Source organism: Halichoerus grypus, chromosome 10, assembly GCF_964656455.1.
Source record: "Halichoerus grypus chromosome 10, mHalGry1.hap1.1, whole genome shotgun sequence".
Taxonomy (NCBI): domain Eukaryota; kingdom Metazoa; phylum Chordata; class Mammalia; order Carnivora; family Phocidae; genus Halichoerus; species Halichoerus grypus.
Window position 1 is genome coordinate 127,631,711 of NC_135721.1, and position 17,925 is coordinate 127,649,635.

Sequence of the window (17,925 nt, forward strand, 5' to 3'; positions counted from 1 at the left end):
TGACCTAGGAATAAAGGACCGCATAAGCAAAAAAAATAAATAATAATAATTTTTGAGTTTAGTTGATTTCTAATAACTTTGCCTATAACATTTTAACTTCTTTCTGTTTTTCTTTTATTTCCTAGCACAGCTGAAGGTTTAACGAGGAAAAATATGTCAGATGTCAGTGGGTGGCAAACATTTTTACAAGCCCTTGGCTACTTCCTCAAAATGTTCTTTGGCTCAGCAGCACTCGGCACTCTCACTGGCTTAATCTCTGCATTAATATCCTTTTAATATGATGAACACACATGGCTGAGAAGATTTTCTTAATTATATTCTTCTCCAGCCATTTGCCCCTCTTCTTTAAGGGGCCAGTTTTTTTCTAAGGCTGCATTTGAAGAAGGACCTTTATGTAGTTTTGGTTTGAGGAGCACTTTCACTGAAACCCAAGGACTTTTAGATGCGACGTGTGCAATTTAGGATGTCATTTTTCAGAGCGTCATGGTCATGCACACCATTGGCTCTCAGACCCCACCGTTGGGGGAGCTTCTCACTTAAGATTTTCAGGTTCCCCTGTCTCACTTTTCACAGTCAGAAAACTGGAAATTAATTTCCTCTTAATGACCAAATTGAGAAAGTCTTTACCCCACTGAAAGTGTTTATCTGGGGGACCAGAAAAGAGACTTTCAAAATGAGTCCATCCAGGGTATTCACGCTGATTGCACTGCTCAACGGCCCATACGCTTTTCTAGCCGAGGAGGAACGAGGCTCATTAAGGCCCATGACACCTTCATTGCGGTAGAAAATTCGTCATGTTTAAAATAGGAACAGGCACCAGACCGTTTCTGTGGGAGCCCAAGCCTGTGTCTCAGGGAGCTGGCCACCTGGCCCTCCTCCACGAGCAGTTTGTTCCACAGATGGCCGGAAGAGCCGCCCTTGCCTGTGACGGCCGTGCTCGTCTGCCGTCCTGTTGAGTTTTCCCTTCACCTCCTTTGTCCAGAAGTCTAGAGGCTCTATTGTTGGCTGACAGCTTCTCATATTGTAGCAATAAACAGAATGGGAAAGAAAACTTTTTCGAGTTCAGTATTTTCCTCCATATTTATCTTTCTCTTGGGGGAGGGGGGATGGAGAAGCATCGGCTGTAAGGAAGCCAAGTAGCTGGGCACTGCGAGCCCGAGTATGGGCGTGTGGGCTGTATTTGAATAGAGAGAAGATTCTCCTTTCATAGGAGCATGAGTTTGGAAATCTCCAGGAATATGAAAGGAGGTCCTTCAGTGGGGCACTGTACCCCAGGGTTCTGCACACCCCGTTAGCTGTCTCATCTGATGTTGGAGGAAGGGGGGAAAGAGTGACACGGCCCTGGAAGGGACCCGGCAGCATGGGCTGTCCTCCGGCTGGCTGTGGCCCCGGCTTTGCCCCCGCAGCCCCGGCACATTACCAGCCTTCCCAGTCAGCGTTTTTAAGTGAGTTGACTTAGGTTGATTTTAATTTTTCGCCCACCATTTGTCTCAGGAATTTACAGTTGTTAGTGTTTTGTCAGATTCCCTTACTTAAAACAGCAGTCTCCCTGCAAAGAAAAAGAAAACAACAACGGATTACCCTGGGATGTTCCAAAGCCTTCCGGATCCATTGCCTACCCTATGTATTTGGAAGGCAGCAGTTTTGTGACTTTTCTGCATCTCCCATCAACTGTCCCTTGGTTCTTTTTCCTTGACAACTGTTATTTACGTGCTAAAGCATATTGACTTGAGGAAAACGCCTTCCTTGGAGTTTGGCATGATGATCATTTTTGCTTATCTTCCTTATGGGCTTGCAGAAGGAATCTCACTCTCGGGTAAGTGACAGAAACATTAACTTTTGGGGTTGATGGCACGTTGTCCTGCCTTGTGAAAGAGGTTATGTCAGTGGGGTCACTTCCAATCACAAGAGACAATCACAACTCAGAAGAGCTTAAGCAACAAAGGGGATTTACTGGCCCTTTAGGGATACCTCTGAATTTAGACCTGGCTGGATTCAGGGGCTCAGTGTTGTCATGGTCACATTTTTTCTTCACCCACCACCCTGTAGCAGAGATCAAAATACCACTTCCAGTGTTGTCTCTTTCCCAGAACAAGGCCTAAAAGGGCCTTCACTCAAAGGATGGGGTCAGACCGCCAAGGGCAGTCAGTCCCCTGGCCTGGCCCTGGGCCGTGACCCCCATTGATCTGCATTCTATCCCAGTAGTTTTGCCTACAAATGAAATCACATAGTATATAGATTTTTGTGTCTCTTTTCTTTTAGTTATCATAATGTTGTTGAGAGACATCCATGTTTTTGCACGTGTCAGTACTTTATACATTCTTACTGCACCACGTTTTATTCGTTCATTTGAAGGACATTTGGGTTTTTCCAGATTTTAGCTATGAATATGTGTGCATATTTTCATTTATCTTGGGTAAATACCTAAGAGTGAGGTTGCTGGGTCATATGGTAAGTATATATTTATTAGAAACTGCCAAGTGTTTTCCAAAATGACTGGGCCATTTTCCATCCCCACCAGGATGCATGAGAGAGTTCTAGCTGCTTCCTGTCCTCATCAACACTTATTTTAATTTTTAAAGGTTTAGCCATTCTGATAGTGTGTGGCAATTTGATTTTGACGTACTTTGGTACAATTCTCTTTATATTCCACTTGGGGTTCATTGAGCTTCTTGGGTTTATAATTTATGAGATTGTAGCTTTTCACCAAATTTGGGAAATTTTTACCCATTTCTTTAAACACTTTTTTCTGTTCTCCCATCTCTTCTTCTGTTGGGACTCCAATTACTGAAATTACGATCAACAGCATTCTATCATCCCATAATACACTTTGCCTTTTTAAATTTTTTCAATCTTTTTTTTTCTGTCTGTGCTTTACTTTGGCTCATTTCTCTTGCTCTGTCTTTATGTTCACGGATCTTTTCTTCTGCCATGCCCACTGTCCTGTTAGTCCCATCCAGTGTATTTTCCACTTCAAATGTGTATTATTCATCCACAGGAGTTCCCTTTAGGTCATTTTTATATCATCCATTTCTCTCTTTACCATGTTTATGATTGTCTCTACATTCTCGAGCATCTGGAGCATGTTTATAACAGCAGCTCTAACGTCCTTATTTGCTAATTCCATCATCTCCATCAGTTCTAGGTCTTTTTCTGTCAGTTCACTTTTCTTTTGCTTATAAGTCATATTTTCCTGCTCTTTGCTTGCCTATTAATTTTTCATTGAATGCCAGTCATTGTAAACTTTATTATCTTGTTGAGTACTAGATTTTATTGTATTCTTCATAGAATTTTGGATTTTCTTCCGTCGTGTATCCAAGTTTCTTGGCATCAGTTTAATCCTTTTGAGGTTTACTTTCAAACTTTGTCAGCAGGTCCGGAGTAGCCCTAGGAAGTAATGCAGTGCCCTTCCAAGGACTCTACCTCCTGTCTCCTGTATTACAAGGTCACCCCACTCTGGCCTGTGGGAACACAAACTTCCCAGCCCTGTGTCTGCTTTGGGAATTGTTGGCCTGTTCCTTATTAGTGATTGTCTCCCTAGCCTCTTAGGATCTCACCCCACATGTGTACAGATCAGCACAATCCAAGATTCAAGGGGACACTATGGTAGCTCTCCAGAGCTCTCTTTCTGTGCAGCCCCCCTTCTCTGGCATTCTGGCTGCTTTGGGTCCCTTGGCTCTCATCTGTCTCCTCTTCTCAGCTAGACTTGACTCTGCTGGGCGGGGGTTTGGAGTTCCCCTCCCTGAGCCTCAGCCCGGAAGCTCTGTCTGGGCAGTAAGCTGGGCCGGGGCCTGGAGCAGGAATGGCCGCTTTGTTTCCTTTCTGTCAGGAATGTTTCCCTTCTGACAGCCCTACCCTGCAGTACCCAGCGTCAGAAGACAGTTTCGTTTCATATCTTTGATCAGGTTTTCTAGTTGTTTATGGCAGGACAGCAGTTTGTATAGCAAAGTGGAAGTCCCCAGTGGTTTTTAATGACTCTGTTGAGCAGAATTCTCCTTCCCCACAGATGGCTCTCTAGAATTACACGCGGGTACTCGGTGAGCAGATCCTGCCAAGGAGGAAGCAGAGAGGACTCTGGCCATTTTCACCGGAGAACTCTTTGTAAACCTTATGGTTTTGTTTGTTCTTAATTTGATTTGTTCCCAAGCCAGTTCTCTTGGATAATTTCATCCCAGTATCTGCCATCGAGTTCCTTCTCTTATCTTTCCTGAATTTTGGCACTTACTTACATAAACATTACCTGTGAGTCATTTGGCTCTAGCCTGGCTATTTTTACCTCTGTTTTTCTAAATTGTTCCCCACCCCTTTGAGATGAACACTGAGTACCTGGTGACAAAGATGTATTTCATGCATCCATTTGGAATTTGTGATTAAAACCAGGGAGTGTTTTTCTTGTCTTCAGAGTGGCAGTGTTTTCTGTTTGTAGGGTTTCACTTTTTTGAGGGCCTTTGCCAAACATGCCAGTGGGCAGTGAGGCCAAAGACAGCACATGCGAGCCAAGAGCATGCTCGGCCACCTCTGGGCAGTTGGCTGGGCTCTGCCCGTGTTTGTCTTTGGGATATTTGTCACACAGGGTTTTCAGACAAGGGTAGGATAGTCCTGGGGTGTTGTGAGGACCTTCGAGTCCTGCTGTGAGAGTACAGCGGGAAAGATGATGTTTGCTATCCCCCCTTCCTTTTCCTGCTGTACTTTTCCTGTCACAAAGGACTGAGTGAGCAGTTACCAAGAACACGGAGCAGGATGCTGTCTTCTGAATCACGTGTTTAGGACACAACGGTTAAGGACGCCAGACAGACCAGGGTTTGAATCCCTGCCCCGCCCCTCGTTAGCTGTGTGACCTCACACAGTCGACTTAACCACTCTGAGCATCCACTTCCTCCTCACGAAATAGATGTTATAAAAGGGCCACCCCAGGGCCGGTGGTCAAGGGTTAAAGGGAACAATGCGAGTAAGAATCCTGACAGAGGCATGCTGGGGTGACACGTCCTGCTGGCCCTAACACCCTCAACATGTATTAACGACACCCCCTTTCACTCACAGACATCCCGGTTTCAACAGCAAATTAAATAGTCCCCCTAATTATGAGTTAGTAAGTATTAGCTATTCTCAGAATCTTTGTTCTAATTCTATCAACGTTAACTGGTCCATTCACTGAGGCCAGTTTCAAGGGCCACTTTGCCCTCTGGCTCTGAAGATTCAGAGTTGACTAGACCCCACCTTTGCCAATTCAGCCAACAGTGGGCTGAGGGAGGGCGATTGGGGCAGAGTGACACACTGTCATGGTGAGTCACAGAGGATGGGACGTAACCTCTGTGTCAGGTGGGGGAGATGTGGGCCGAAGGTAGAATGTGCTGTGCAGCTCTCCTGAGCTCAGGGGCGCAGCCAGGGGTTCCTTTGCAGCCCTGCCTGTGGGAGAAAACCTGCAAGCCACTAGCGCTAGGAAAGACGAAGTACATTGGGGTTGGTTCTCAGTATGGAATTCTGTGCAGCCACCGAATAAATGAATTTGACCTATTTGTGCTGCCATGGAAAGAACTCTAAGATATATTGCCAAATTAAAAAAAAAAAAGAAGGCTGGAAAACCATTTATTCATCCATTCAGCAGATACTTATTAAATGCCTACCCTGTGCCAAGAACTGTCCTTGGTACTGGGGCTGTCCTTAGTAAACAAGACCAGATGAGGTTCCCACCTGCTGAAGAAAGATGGCAAGCAAGTAAGCAAACACACGGTAATTTCAGGTAGTGAAGAAGTGACAGGAAGGAGAGAAATCAGAGCAATGTGACAGTGGCACGGGGGCAGACGCATCATGCGGTAGGGGGTCAAGAAGGTCTCCCCAAACAGGTGGTGCCTGAGCCAAGACCTGTGTGGTGAGAAGAAGCCAGCCAACGGAGGACCTGGGGCAGCAGTGCTGAGCAGTGTTCAGCATCCAGATCGCCATGAGGGAGCTTGGCACACTCCAGGAAGAGCAAGAAGACCAGCGTGGCTGGGACAGAGGGGCAGGGGCCCTAGCCGGCAGGGTTCTGTAGGCCCGGGAAGGAACTGGGTTTCTGTTATATGTGCAAAGGCAGGTTAAGTGTTTGAGGCCTTTTAAAAATCCCTCTGCTGGTAATCCATGCTGCATACATAATGTGATCCTCCTATTTTGTGCTTTTTAAAGGCAGATGAGCTTTGTTATAGCATGGGCAAAGAACTGGCGGCCTACATGGGGAACTGTTAATAGTAGTTACCTGGGGGCAAGACAGTGTGAATGGAGAGTCTCTGACTCTGTATCTCTGAGTCTGGATGTTTTATAGCAAAATAGTTTTATTTTAAGGTAATTAACAAAACTGACTGTGGTTTGATCCAGCCTTCGGGAAGTTCATCATATTTTACCCACAGTAAGGTGCAATACAGTGGAAGTTATACCACGATAGACACCCTTCACCTTCTGCCTTTGGACTTGAGTCTCTATTCATCATCATTGTTCGTGACATTTAAAATAGTGGATTTAACTGAAACTGGAAATGGATTTCCTCCCTTCCTCCCTTCTTTCCTTCTTTCCTTCCTTGACGATGACCATTTTGCTGCACTATTATCTACTTCCTCAAATGATTTTGCCTTCTAAAAGAAATACATGTGTCAGGAGTTCTTCCTTATAGGGCATTTTTAAAAATACACATGCTTTGGGGCGCCTGGGTGGCTCAGTCGGTTAAGTGTCTGCCTCTGCCCCCCACTCATGCTCTGTCTCTCTCTGTCTCTCATAAATAAATAATCTTTAAAATAAAATAAAAGAGGGGCGTCTGCCTTCGGCTCAGGTCATGATCCCAGGGTCCTGGGATCGAGCTCCACATCGGGCTCCCTGCTCCGCGGGAAGCCTGCTTCTCCCTCTCCCGCTCCCCCTGCTTGTGTTCCCTCTCTTACTGTGTCTCTCCCTGTCAAATAAATAAAAAATAAATAAAATAAAATACCCATGCCTTTTAGCTCTACAAGTGAGCCTGTTTGCACCACTTACCCATCGGTGTTTTTACAGCCCGTGTGGTGGCAGCTACAGTGGATGAGGGTGGGCTGGGTGGTGGAGAAGCTACCTTTGCTGAGGGAGGGCTCATAGGGCAGACACTTGAGCTGTCCCTCGGGCTTTCGCATCCACTGCTGATGCTGCTGACCCTTTGCTTTAGCCCCCAGAACTCAAGAGATGCCCTGACCTCAGACTAGCCTGGGGTAAAGGTGGTGGCTGGCTGTTCACCAGCCAGAGGGCCCATTTTCATAGGGTCCAAACTCAGCTTCCAGAGGGGGTTGTTTATCTGTACAGAAAATTTATTTAAACATTTGAGTTATTTGCCGTCATTAAAAGCTGGGAGATTTCCCGTAAGAAACATTTCTGGCATCCCTCCAAAAGCCGGAAGGAAGACTGACAGCACTTAGGCCTCCCATCCACAGGGCTGCGGGCAGAACTTTCTAGATGGGCTTATGCTTTCTTTACCCACATGTTGGTCACCCTCCTTTTTTCTTTATTGTCCGGCTCCTGAAGCTTCTGGGTTTGCAGCCCTGGCCTAGTGCACCAGAGTGACCCAGCCAGCCAGACCCCTCCTGCGCTGAGCCTGCCCCCTGCTGCAGAGCGCTGAGGCAGGATGAGCCAGAGGGTGGGCAGGAAAGCTCCCTGGCGCTCCGGCAATGGGTGCTGGTGTTCAGTCCCGAGGCAACTTTCACTGTCACCTCTGACTTCCCAGAGCTTTCCAGAGAGGTCATTTCGTGTTGGGACTCCTGTGGGCGGGACAACAGTGTCGATGGAAGGCCACTCGTGTCACAGCCTAAACGTGGCTCAGGCACCTCTGGGGTTGACTTTTACATCAAGGTAAGAACTCCAAGGTCTCAGCTTTGCCAGTGACTTGATAACTCTTCTCAAAGCGAACGAGTGAAACAAAACCCTTTGGAAGTGCAAAAGCTAGGAACTTTTTGCCCCAGACGGTGATGCTAAGGATCAAGTCCATAAAAACTGAAGTGTGTCCGTGCTGCTTTTGAGCCTCAGCTTGCTCATCTGGACACCGGGACTAACAGCACCCCCTCATGGAACCGTCGGGGTCGTGAGGCTAAGCCACGTGCAGTGCCCATCACAGGCCTGGGCTGAGCCGGTGTGAGCTGCCCCACCGCCGTTCGATGGGGTTCCAGTCTCAGGTTCTGGTCTCTTCCCTTCTGTCTCACATTGCTTTGCCTTCCCTGTATTCTGTGGCAGTGTCGGGAAGGGTCAGCAGTCCGGGGGGGTCCCCCCCCCCACCAATGCCTGCAGGAGCATACTGGGAAAACAGCCGGAGGTCCCGGTGTGTGCGTTCTTATCTAGCAGAACAACGGTTCACGTCTCATGAGCTGTAGTCTTCCCAGTGCCCTCAAGGATCACGGAAAGCCTGCCCTCTCCTTTCCCTGTCCCATCTTGTCAGGTGTGCCCCTGGGAAGCATTGCTGGAATGTTCCTGGCCAGCCTCCTTGGCAGGGAAGAATGAAAGAACACAGGAATTTGCCATTCACACAAGGGGGTGGGCCTGCCCTTGGTGGGGTGGGGGGTATCATTGAGACCTCAAGCTGAGCCCTTGAAATGGTTCCGATGCAGTTGGGTGGTTTTCACCCTTTCTAAATGGAGAGTCAGCCAGGCATCCCTCTCTCTACGAAGTGGCAGGAGTGAGCTACAATTTTGCTTACGAATTTTCCCTCGTAATCGATACATTTTAGCAGTTTATTTAATGAGTTTGTAAAAATCGCATCTTCCTCACATGAAAATGAGGCCCCTTTTCTGCTGCCAAGGCAGGGCAGCATTGAGAGGTAACTAACCCATCCGTGCAAAGCGCTTTGGGAGTGATTAGGGGCAGTGGGCCATGCAGAGATCAATCCTGAGTGAGCAACAGAAGTGTAGACTCTCGTGGAGAGCTTTCAGGAAAAGACGCAGATCCTTTTTTAGTCACTCCTCTCTCTTTTTATAAGAGTAACTCGTGGTGATTAAGGGAAAATTAAAAAAAAAAAGTAAATAAAAATCCACCCATTCTCCACATCCAGATTCTTACGCTTCCTTTCTGCCCCAAGAGTGGTTCACCTACACCCCTTCCATCCGTGGGTGACAGTGACAGCTCACATCTGCTCAGCCCGGGGCCTGTGGTGGACAGTGTACATGGCTTATCCCCATTACCCTCCTGACAGGTCCAGAGAGGGTGCTGTTAGTCCCACTGCCCAGATGAGAAAGCTGAGGCTTGGAGAGGGAATGAAGCTTGGCCCAAGGTCACCCAGCCGGTAAGGAAGCTGCCAGAGACAGGGGGCCCATAGCATTTCTCTGCGGCCTCTGGGAGACCTCAGGTAGTACTTTCTTCCCCTTTTCTTTTCCTTTTTCTGAAAACATGTACCACTGTAGGGCCCAGTGACTTGTAGAAAATGTGCGATATTATTTGTGTATCACATAGCAGGTGCTTTTCTGCTCTGTTCACGTCTGTGTGCTTTGCCTCTTTGTCCTTCTCTAGGCATCATGGCCATCCTGTTCTCAGGCATCGTGATGTCCCACTACACGCACCATAACCTGTCCCCGGTCACCCAGATCCTCATGCAGCAGACCCTTCGGACCGTGGCCTTCCTGTGCGGTGAGTTCTGCCTCGGTGTGGTCCCGCGCAGGCCTGCCCACGGCCCGTCGTTCAGCCACATCCTGTTTTCCCTGGCAGGAGAGGCAGCAGAATTCCTTAGAGCCAGATACTTCTCTCCCTTATCTCTTGTTTATTACTCTGGCTTTCAAATTCAATAACATAAACCTAACTCCTGATAACTTTCTGGAACATTGGACTCCTGTAATTTTAAGACCAAAAATAATGAGAACTACTAAACATGAACATTGGAGACTGATAACGTTTTAAACGTTGTAAGGTGACGTTTCCAAAAATGTGTCCCCTGGCATTGGCATCGGTGAGGGTTAGGTGAGATAAGACTCCACAGTCAAACAAGAGTCTGGAAAATCCTGGGGGATACACACTTTCAGTTTGGGGGCTGCAAGAGCACCGTGAGCTGACGCACATTGTGAGTTGCTGAGAAGGGGACAGGGTCACAGCTTTTTCCCAGCTTGTCCACAGGCCCCTCTCCCACGAGAGCGGCTCGAAGGGCGTGACTCGGCTGCCTGTGTGCCAGCCCTGTAATTGCTGGACGGGGTCCACCGCGGAGACTCTTTCTGTTAAGCAGTCTCAGGGCGAGCTCTTGCTGTACCCCCCGCCTCCTCCCTGGTTTATACCTGGCAGCGAAGGATGCGCCCTCCCACGGTCCCCTTCCGCTGGCCTCCTGGTGGCCGTGCCCTAGCTGTCCTCAGCAGCATCTCCCTGGCGCTGCGGCGGGGTTCATCTCATTTTCCAGCACTGGTTCTGCGCTGTCATGCGCTAGGCGACCGGGGTGGGCCGTGCAGAGGCTTCCTTCCGCAGCCAAGGGGGCTCAGGTGCCCAGAGGTCAGATGACTTGCCCACAGCCTCGTGGCTAAGAAGTGAGCTTGGATTCCAGGTCTGTGTCTTCCTGGTCCAGGGGGTCTTTTTTCCACAGCTCCCCACTCACAAAGTCCTAGCAAAGGTCTCTGAGCCCGACTGTCACACTTAAAGGGATATAAAGCAAAACACCCAGCTATTTTGTACCCATCAGACTGGCATGTCTCAGTTTTGCTAATACCCACTTCCAGCACAAGCATTTGGGAAGCAGGCCCCGTTGACAGGCACGGGCCCTGATGCCATCTTTTGTGGCGAGTCATTGCAGCGTCAGGCTGGGTTTCAAAGCCGTGTGCTCTTTGAGCCAGCAGAGCTACCCTCGGGAATGGAGCCTGGATATTTGCTGTAACTGGTAATATCAGCAATAGAAACAGCCTCAGTGTCCATTGACACGGGATTTGTTAAATTAGCCATGACATACCAATATGATGGAATTTATGCCGCCAGGGAAAAGCATAACATAGTCTGAGTATGTTCTAAATGAGCTGATTTGGAAAGATCACAGAAATGTTTATTAGATAAAAAAATTCAAGGAGGAGAAGGGTGTGTGTACTATCCAGCTTGCAGACTTGTTTTAAAAAGATACATGTTTAGAGAAGAACATGGCTGAAGTGTTTTAAAACAGTTTATGTTTTATGATGTTCAACTATTTTAAAATACAGTCCTTGTCTCCCTGATTATTAGCCTATTCTGAGGGACGTCACAGTGTTAACGGAGCCTAGTGCTAGAAATTCATATGGTGCTTTTTGTTGGATACACAAGTACCTGCTTGCCCAGAGAGTAGGTGTCGGACTCTTTCTGACTTGTGGAGTGAAGCCAAGGGTTGGAAATGCCCCTCTTCCTGCAGATCCTGCGGGTACAAGCCCATCTTCCAAACCTGTGGCAGCGTCAAATGCGTGAAGTCACTCATTTAGCGTTGGCCGCCCTGGCAAGGAAGTTAACCGAGGGCCCTTTTCACACTAGTTATGTGGTACCTGCAGTCATTTGCTCTGAATTTTTGCCACTTTGCTGCAGTTGGGATCCTTGCTAATAACTGTTCAACAAATGGGCAGATTCATATATTTATCATCTTCCCCGGTGGGAGAGTATTTATTTGCATGGGTATTTGACAGCTGGATTGTTAACTGAGGAGATTCTGAATAAGCAAGCACGTGTGGCTCGTGTGATAGAAGAGAACGAGCAAATCGAAGCACAGTTTCCACCAAGGCATCGGATGCAGGATTTTTCAGAAAATAAGCAAAGTGTTATAGTGGATTCTGACTCACTGTGAAATGTTTGCTTGCTTTAATGATCGAGTACCCTGTCAGAAGAAAATAGTTGGGGCTGAATAATCCATTCTTTGGTTTGTTTCAGAAACATGTGTGTTTGCATTTCTTGGCCTGTCCATTTTTAGTTTCCCTCACAAGTTTGAAATTTCCTTTGTCATCTGGTGCATAGTAAGTATTTTCCTTGTTTTTTATTTAATTACTTATTTGTAGATCAATAACCACATGTTCTGGATTCATTTATGTAACTGTTAACTGCTCAAGGTCAACAGCTACATAGACACTCTTCTGTTTAAAGTTTCTTTTGTTAAAGAATCACAAACATACTAAAGGGTAAGTGAATGAATATCCTTGGAAAATAATTTTTTGCTTCTTTTTAAATTTTAAATGGCCTTAAAGGTTATGGTCTTCTCCAAAAAGTACAAGTTTCTGTGTTTCTATGTTAGATGGTAAAAGCAGCTTTCAGAATTGAATGTATAATTGATCATAACCATGTAAAAAAAAAAAATGTAAAAAATATAGCACAATGTTCACAGTGGTTGTAGAATTGGGGATGATTTCTTTTCATTTTCTACTTTTTCTGAATAATTTATAATGCACATACTTACTTCTCACTGTGGTTTTCTTCAAATGTGTCCATTTTTGAGTGTGACCCTGGACGGTTGTTAAAGATTACCAGACCCTTACCTCCCCAGAGGTTCACCCAGAACAGTCATCCCAGGTGATTCTTATCATTCAGAAGGTTTGGGAAACTCACCATTGGACTCGGGGCAGCAAGAGGAGACAAATTAAAATATTAATTAATTAATTTAAAACAGGAAAAGAAGAATTTGATCTTTCACAGTAGAACCAAATCTTTTGGGGGAAGGGAGTGGGGGGGGAATAAATGTTTAGTGTTTAAAACAAAGGGGCAGTTTCCTCAGGCATCAGATGGAAGTGACATGAATGGCTTCTAACATGTGGGCATTTAGCCTGGTGCTCCCAGGTCTCTCATCCCTCAGTGTGAGCTTGTCTCCCATAAGCCCGCCTGCTGATTCATACTGCAATCCCTAATTTGATCTTTGTTCTCCTTTTAAAATCCACCGTTAATTTAAGACACATGAGAAGCAACGCCTTACTGTTGCTCAATTATCATAATTCATCTTCAATTAACTTCTATTACCAGTGCCACTTAACAGAAGCCAGCTATTGAGAGGCAGACCTTTTTTTTTTAGCACTGTCACCTACCACATGCAAACCAGTGAGGCCCACCTGTTTGGCATGTGGGGAAACTGAGGCACAGAGGAGCTAAAGAGCCCTAAGGGAAGCGATGTTTCTCCTTGTAGTATGGGTGCTTCCACCTTTGCTACTGTTAATCTGTCCTCCAAACTCAGGTTTCAGGACAAAGAGAAAAGCAAAAGTTGTTTACAGAAAGGATAATAGTCTTTACTGTGCTCACTGGGTCAAAGGGGCCACATTTGGTCAAACCTGAAACACAAGTGCGGGAATCAAAGATTGGATTTCAGTGGGTGAAACAAGGAGGTGGCTCCCTCCGCCGTGGGCTAGGAGCAAAAGGAAAATGAGAAGATGCTCTGAAGTGGGAGCTTGGTCTCCCCCGAGCACACAGGCAGGCCGGCCCTGCCTTTCCCGGCGACAGCCCCTGCTATTCAGATGGGTTACCTCAGACTCGCTCAGTGGTCAAGGGCACAGGCTTTGGGGGCTGAATCAGGTTTGGGGCATGGCTCCCCACTTCCTGCCTGGGTCAGCTTGGACCAGTCCCTTAACCTCTCTCTGTCTCCATTTACTTTCCCTAAAATGGAGATAGTAATACCAGTAATAAGAGCATTGCAGGGATCTAAATTTAACAAGATATAATACATATAAAATGCTTGGCACATTGTCCGATATTTAAATGTTAGATGATTGGGAGCCATTGTTAACTTGACCATCCAAGGCAAACAGTCCAAAGCACATTCAATTTGTGCTTCCTAAAAGAATAAACTTAGAGCCTGCCGAATGTACATGTGTACGTTGTGTACATATTATTGTTAGTTATGGTGAGAACCAAGATGAAAAAAGAGTAAATTAATAAGTAGTTCTAGGTATCCAATTAGATAAGATTTAAACCTTACCTAAAGCTATATTTTGTTAAGACCAAATTTGGGGATGGTTAGGAACCAAAAGCCTTGGCAAGTAATCGGCCAGGCAGGGTGCATGTGACCTCCTTCCAGAACCTACCTACACATTCCTTTTGCTTGGGGAGCAGCATTGTGTGTAGGCCCTTCTCAATCATCCCTCCTTTCCTGGGAGGGGTGGGGGGCCACAGGAGAGGCAGGAACACCTTGTCTGTCTCTCCAGAGCTAGCCCATTGGAATGATTAGCGCGCCCGTCCCACAGTGGAGCACCTTTGGAAGAGTGCGATTGCCTTTAAATTAATCCCTGGATACTTCGGCATGGCCTCTTGGCATTTGGTTTTGTTCTGCTGTCACAGCTTAAAGCTGGCTTTGATACCTTGTTAGTCCTCTCTTCCTGGCTACAGAAACATAACGTACAAAGTGCGATCCTCTCCCAGACTCACAGAAACTAGCATCTCCAGCAACTCCCCCCAGCTGGGCCTCTGCCTAGCCCTGTCATTCATGTCTTTCATGGCCAGGGGGAGGGCTGCACTTACTATGGGCATGTCACAAGGTCTGTGTTAGCTTCAACAAGCTTCAGCTTGAAAAAGACCAGAGGTTTCTGTCTAAAACTTTGTTTGTTGCTATTCACAGGTGCTTGTACTGTTTGGCAGAGCAGTGAACATTTTCCCTCTTTCCTACCTCCTGAATTTCTTCCGTGATCATAAAATCACACCGAAGATGATGTTCATCATGTGGTTTAGCGGTAAGTCCAATGTTGAACGAACACTGGAAGGAAAGTAGCTCTTATAAGGGCACACACAGTGTAGAGAGCACATGTGGTCTCTGCTGGAGCCCTTTGAAACCGGGCGCCCCTCATAAGGCAAAAATCATACTGGCCCCCCATTTACTGGCCCCGGGCGAGTCCCTCACAGACAGCGCCCCTCACAGGCTCTGTACTGCAAGACAAATGGGTAGTGTGTGTCTCTTCTACACATGAGGAAGCTCAGATTCAAGGGCAAAGGACTTGCTTGGGTTCCTGTGATGACAGGAGGTGGAGCCAAGGTTTACTGTCCTGTTCGCACTCCTCTCGACGGACAGGCAGTCCGGGGCAGGACGCGCAGGGGGCAGCCCTCACCCGCCTGCAAGTAGTGAGGGGCTCAAAAGAAAAAAAGGTTCAAGTTTAAACTCTTTCGTGCTACAGGCCAGGTTTGGATATTTTTTTTCATTCAGTCAGAGTTCTGAGAGCTGATTGGAACATTTTCAGTTTCTGTGCAAATTCCTGTACTCTTTAAAGGATGGGAATGATTTCATCTTTGGCTCCTAACGAACTGGATCCTTAGGCATCTTTAAATTTATTTTTGAGCAATACATCCAGTTCTTTGTACTTTCTTATTTAAATATTATAATTATTCCGTGTGGGTCGGGGTACAGCAACATGCTTTATAAGCTGTTTTCTATCCAACAGCATATCTGTGCATTTCTCGCAGATTTCTCTCCTCTTTCAAAAGACCTTGTTTAAAATATATACATATGTATGTGTGTGTGAGGTATGTATGTATGTTTAGTGAGAGAAACTTCTTCCCAATCTTTTCTGCCAACGAGAAAAAAAAATTTTTTGTAGAGTAGTTGACCCCAAGGTCTTAAAAATCTCAAAATCTAAGGGATGTATCAGATCCTTTACGTGGTTGTGTGAGCAGTTTGGGAGAGGCGGGCATGATAAGAGACCTCTGTGGGGAATGGGGGTGCTGTTTTAAACAGTGAAGAGCTGTTGGTCCCAGCTATTGATGTCCCAGGCCATCCCAAGCCCTCTCTCCACAGATTTTCACCCTCTTTCCTGGATCCTCAACCTCTGTCTCTACTGAGACATCATCATTGAAACTCTTGAAGATTCTTCTCTTTCCCAGCAAAAAACCAGCAACTTCAACCAAAATCCCTTCCGCGCACCCCCTCCAGCTGCTTCCCGTCTCCCATTGCAGCCAGACCTCCTTAAGTGGGCTGTTCTCCCCTGTTTTCTCTGCTTCCTCACCTCCTGTTCATGGGCCTGAACTTGGCCTTACCCCGGTCACCTAGCAACCTTTTGCAGCCAAGACCTGCACGGGGCAGCCCTCGTCCGGTCCACCTCCACGGCTTAGAGCTCCTTCTTCCCACCGACCTGCTTTCTGCCTGGACACCCTCTTCTCTGGGCCTCCAGGCCATGCTCCTGGTTGCCCTCCTTCCCTTTGGGGTCTTCTCAGGTTCCCCTCCTCCTTTACCAACCCCTCAGACACTGGCGTCCTCAGGACTCAGCCCCAGACCTGCTTCTGCTCTTGTGTTCTCACACGCCCACCCATCCCTGCGGCGCCAACGTCCATCAAGTTCCCACGCTCCCAAAGCTGTTTGCTCTTAGATCTCGACTCGTGTCTAAATCCTCCTTCGACGCTGTGAAGATCTCATTGTCTAGGACTGAATTTACCTTCCTGCCCAGCCTCTTTGCCAGCGTCGCCTTCCATGGGAGACAAGAACGTGTGTCACAGCAGAGGTGCGGCTGAGTCAGCGCTGGCTGGGAGTACGGCTGTCCTGTGCGGAGCGTTTTGTGCTCCGGCCACCGACCCGGCAGGCCCTGTTTCTAGTCCCGTGTGACAGGTGGAGAGGTGGAGTTGAATCCGTCACTTCGGCCCGAGAGGCCTGGGGGTGACCCCAGGAGCCAGACTCCAGGCCTCGTGCCCAGACCGCCGCGCAGCACAGCCTCCTGGACACCCCGCCGTCGTCCATGCCCTTCCGTCCCCCGGCCACCCGCCCTCCCGCTCACCCCTGTGGCCTGTAGCTTCCACTCTCCGTGTCTCTCTTAATTCCATCCCCTTTGTGTGTCCCCGTCTTGGGTGTGCACTGCTGCTGCGGTCAGATCCCCCGCCTTCCGTGATGCTCCAGCCTCCGGGTCTCATCAGACCCTCCACTGTGTGCCCTGCCCCGTTCTCCCCTTCTTCGGGCACCGAAGCCCTTGCCTGGGGTCTCCCCACCTGTTCCCCTCTGTGGGGCACCGGGCAGGCCAGGACGTTCCCCAGGAAGTGCTGCTTCCCAGCTCAGCGCAGCCCCTCAGCCAGCCGGCCCACGCAGGGCAGCACAACGGGAAGGGAGGGAAGGGAGGGAGAGGCCGTGACGCAGCCCCCAGCAGCCCCGAGCCTGTCAGTGCGGCCAGGACCTGCTTAAGAGCCGCGTCTTCAGAAACGAGGGGCCGTTGGATAAATCGCCTTCTTTGCTGTTGCCTGGAAGGCTGTGTGGCCCTGGGAGACGCGTCCTTCCCTCGGTCTCCCTCCATCTCGCTCCCTCGTCTGCGTGCGCTGGAGAACAGCAGGCCCTGCCTTACCAGCCCCGCTGTGCAGGGCCGGGGAGATGGTGCGCGCAGAGCCCTCAGCACAGGGCCCGGGCCCGCGCACGGACGGCTCGGCCTGCCCCGGCTGTCGGGCTCCTGGAACGTGAGCGTCGGGCTGGACAAGTCCTCAGACACGCACGAACGCGCTCCTGGTGCTTCGTGGCCGGGACGGGTCACCTCATTCGACCTCCTTGGCCACCCCGTGAGGTGGAAATGGATGCGGTCAGACCCCACTTCCCTGCAGCCTGCTTTCCTCACACCCCAGAGCCTTACGGGAGGAGCTCGCCCTCCACAGTAGGATGTGTTAGAACGTTCGACTGGCGCGAGGCAGGGCTGAGCCCGGATCCCCAGGGCTCCTGGTCAGTGACGCGGCTCCTCTCACCCCCTTCCCTGCCCCCAGGCCTGCGGGGGGCCATCCCCTACGCCCTGAGCCTGCACCTGGACCTGGAGCCCATGGAGAAGCGGCAGCTCATCGGCACCACCACCATCATCATCGTGCTCTTCACCATCCTGCTGCTGGGCGGCAGCACCATGCCCCTCATCCGCCTCGTGGACATCGAGGACGCCAAGGCGCGCCGCAGGAACAAGAAGGACGTCAACCTCAGCAAGACTGAGAAGATGGTTGGTGCCACGGGGGCCCAGGGCGGGGGCAGGGGCTTGGTCTCCACCGCAGCTGGGAAGTGGGGAAATGGGATACGATTTGAGGATCTCGGCACCTACACACACTCAGAAGGAGGTTGAACTGGAG

General features: G+C 48.7%; 1 protein-coding gene across 5 annotated transcripts in view; it reads left to right on the forward strand.

Moving 5' to 3' along the window:
• Positions 1–17,925, forward strand: part of SLC9A8 (solute carrier family 9 member A8) — a 78,917-nt gene that overhangs the window by 44,571 nt on the left and 16,421 nt on the right. For 4 of the 5 annotated variants that reach the window (XR_004908461.2, XM_036064639.2, XM_036064638.2 and 1 more), the window contains 6 exons: positions 126–264; positions 1,711–1,816; positions 9,478–9,594; positions 11,821–11,903; positions 14,480–14,591; positions 17,578–17,798. Coding sequence is in view for 4 of the 5 variants with exons in the window: in XM_036064639.2 (XP_035920532.1) it covers positions 126–264; positions 1,711–1,816; positions 9,478–9,594; positions 11,821–11,903; positions 14,480–14,591; positions 17,578–17,798 (778 nt within the window). In the remaining variant the exon portion in view is untranslated. Of the gene's footprint in view, positions 1–125; positions 265–1,710; positions 1,817–9,477; positions 9,595–11,820; positions 11,904–14,479; positions 14,592–15,632; positions 17,391–17,577; positions 17,799–17,925 lie in introns of those variants that run through there. The other variant, XM_036064640.2, reaches the window with a different exon arrangement.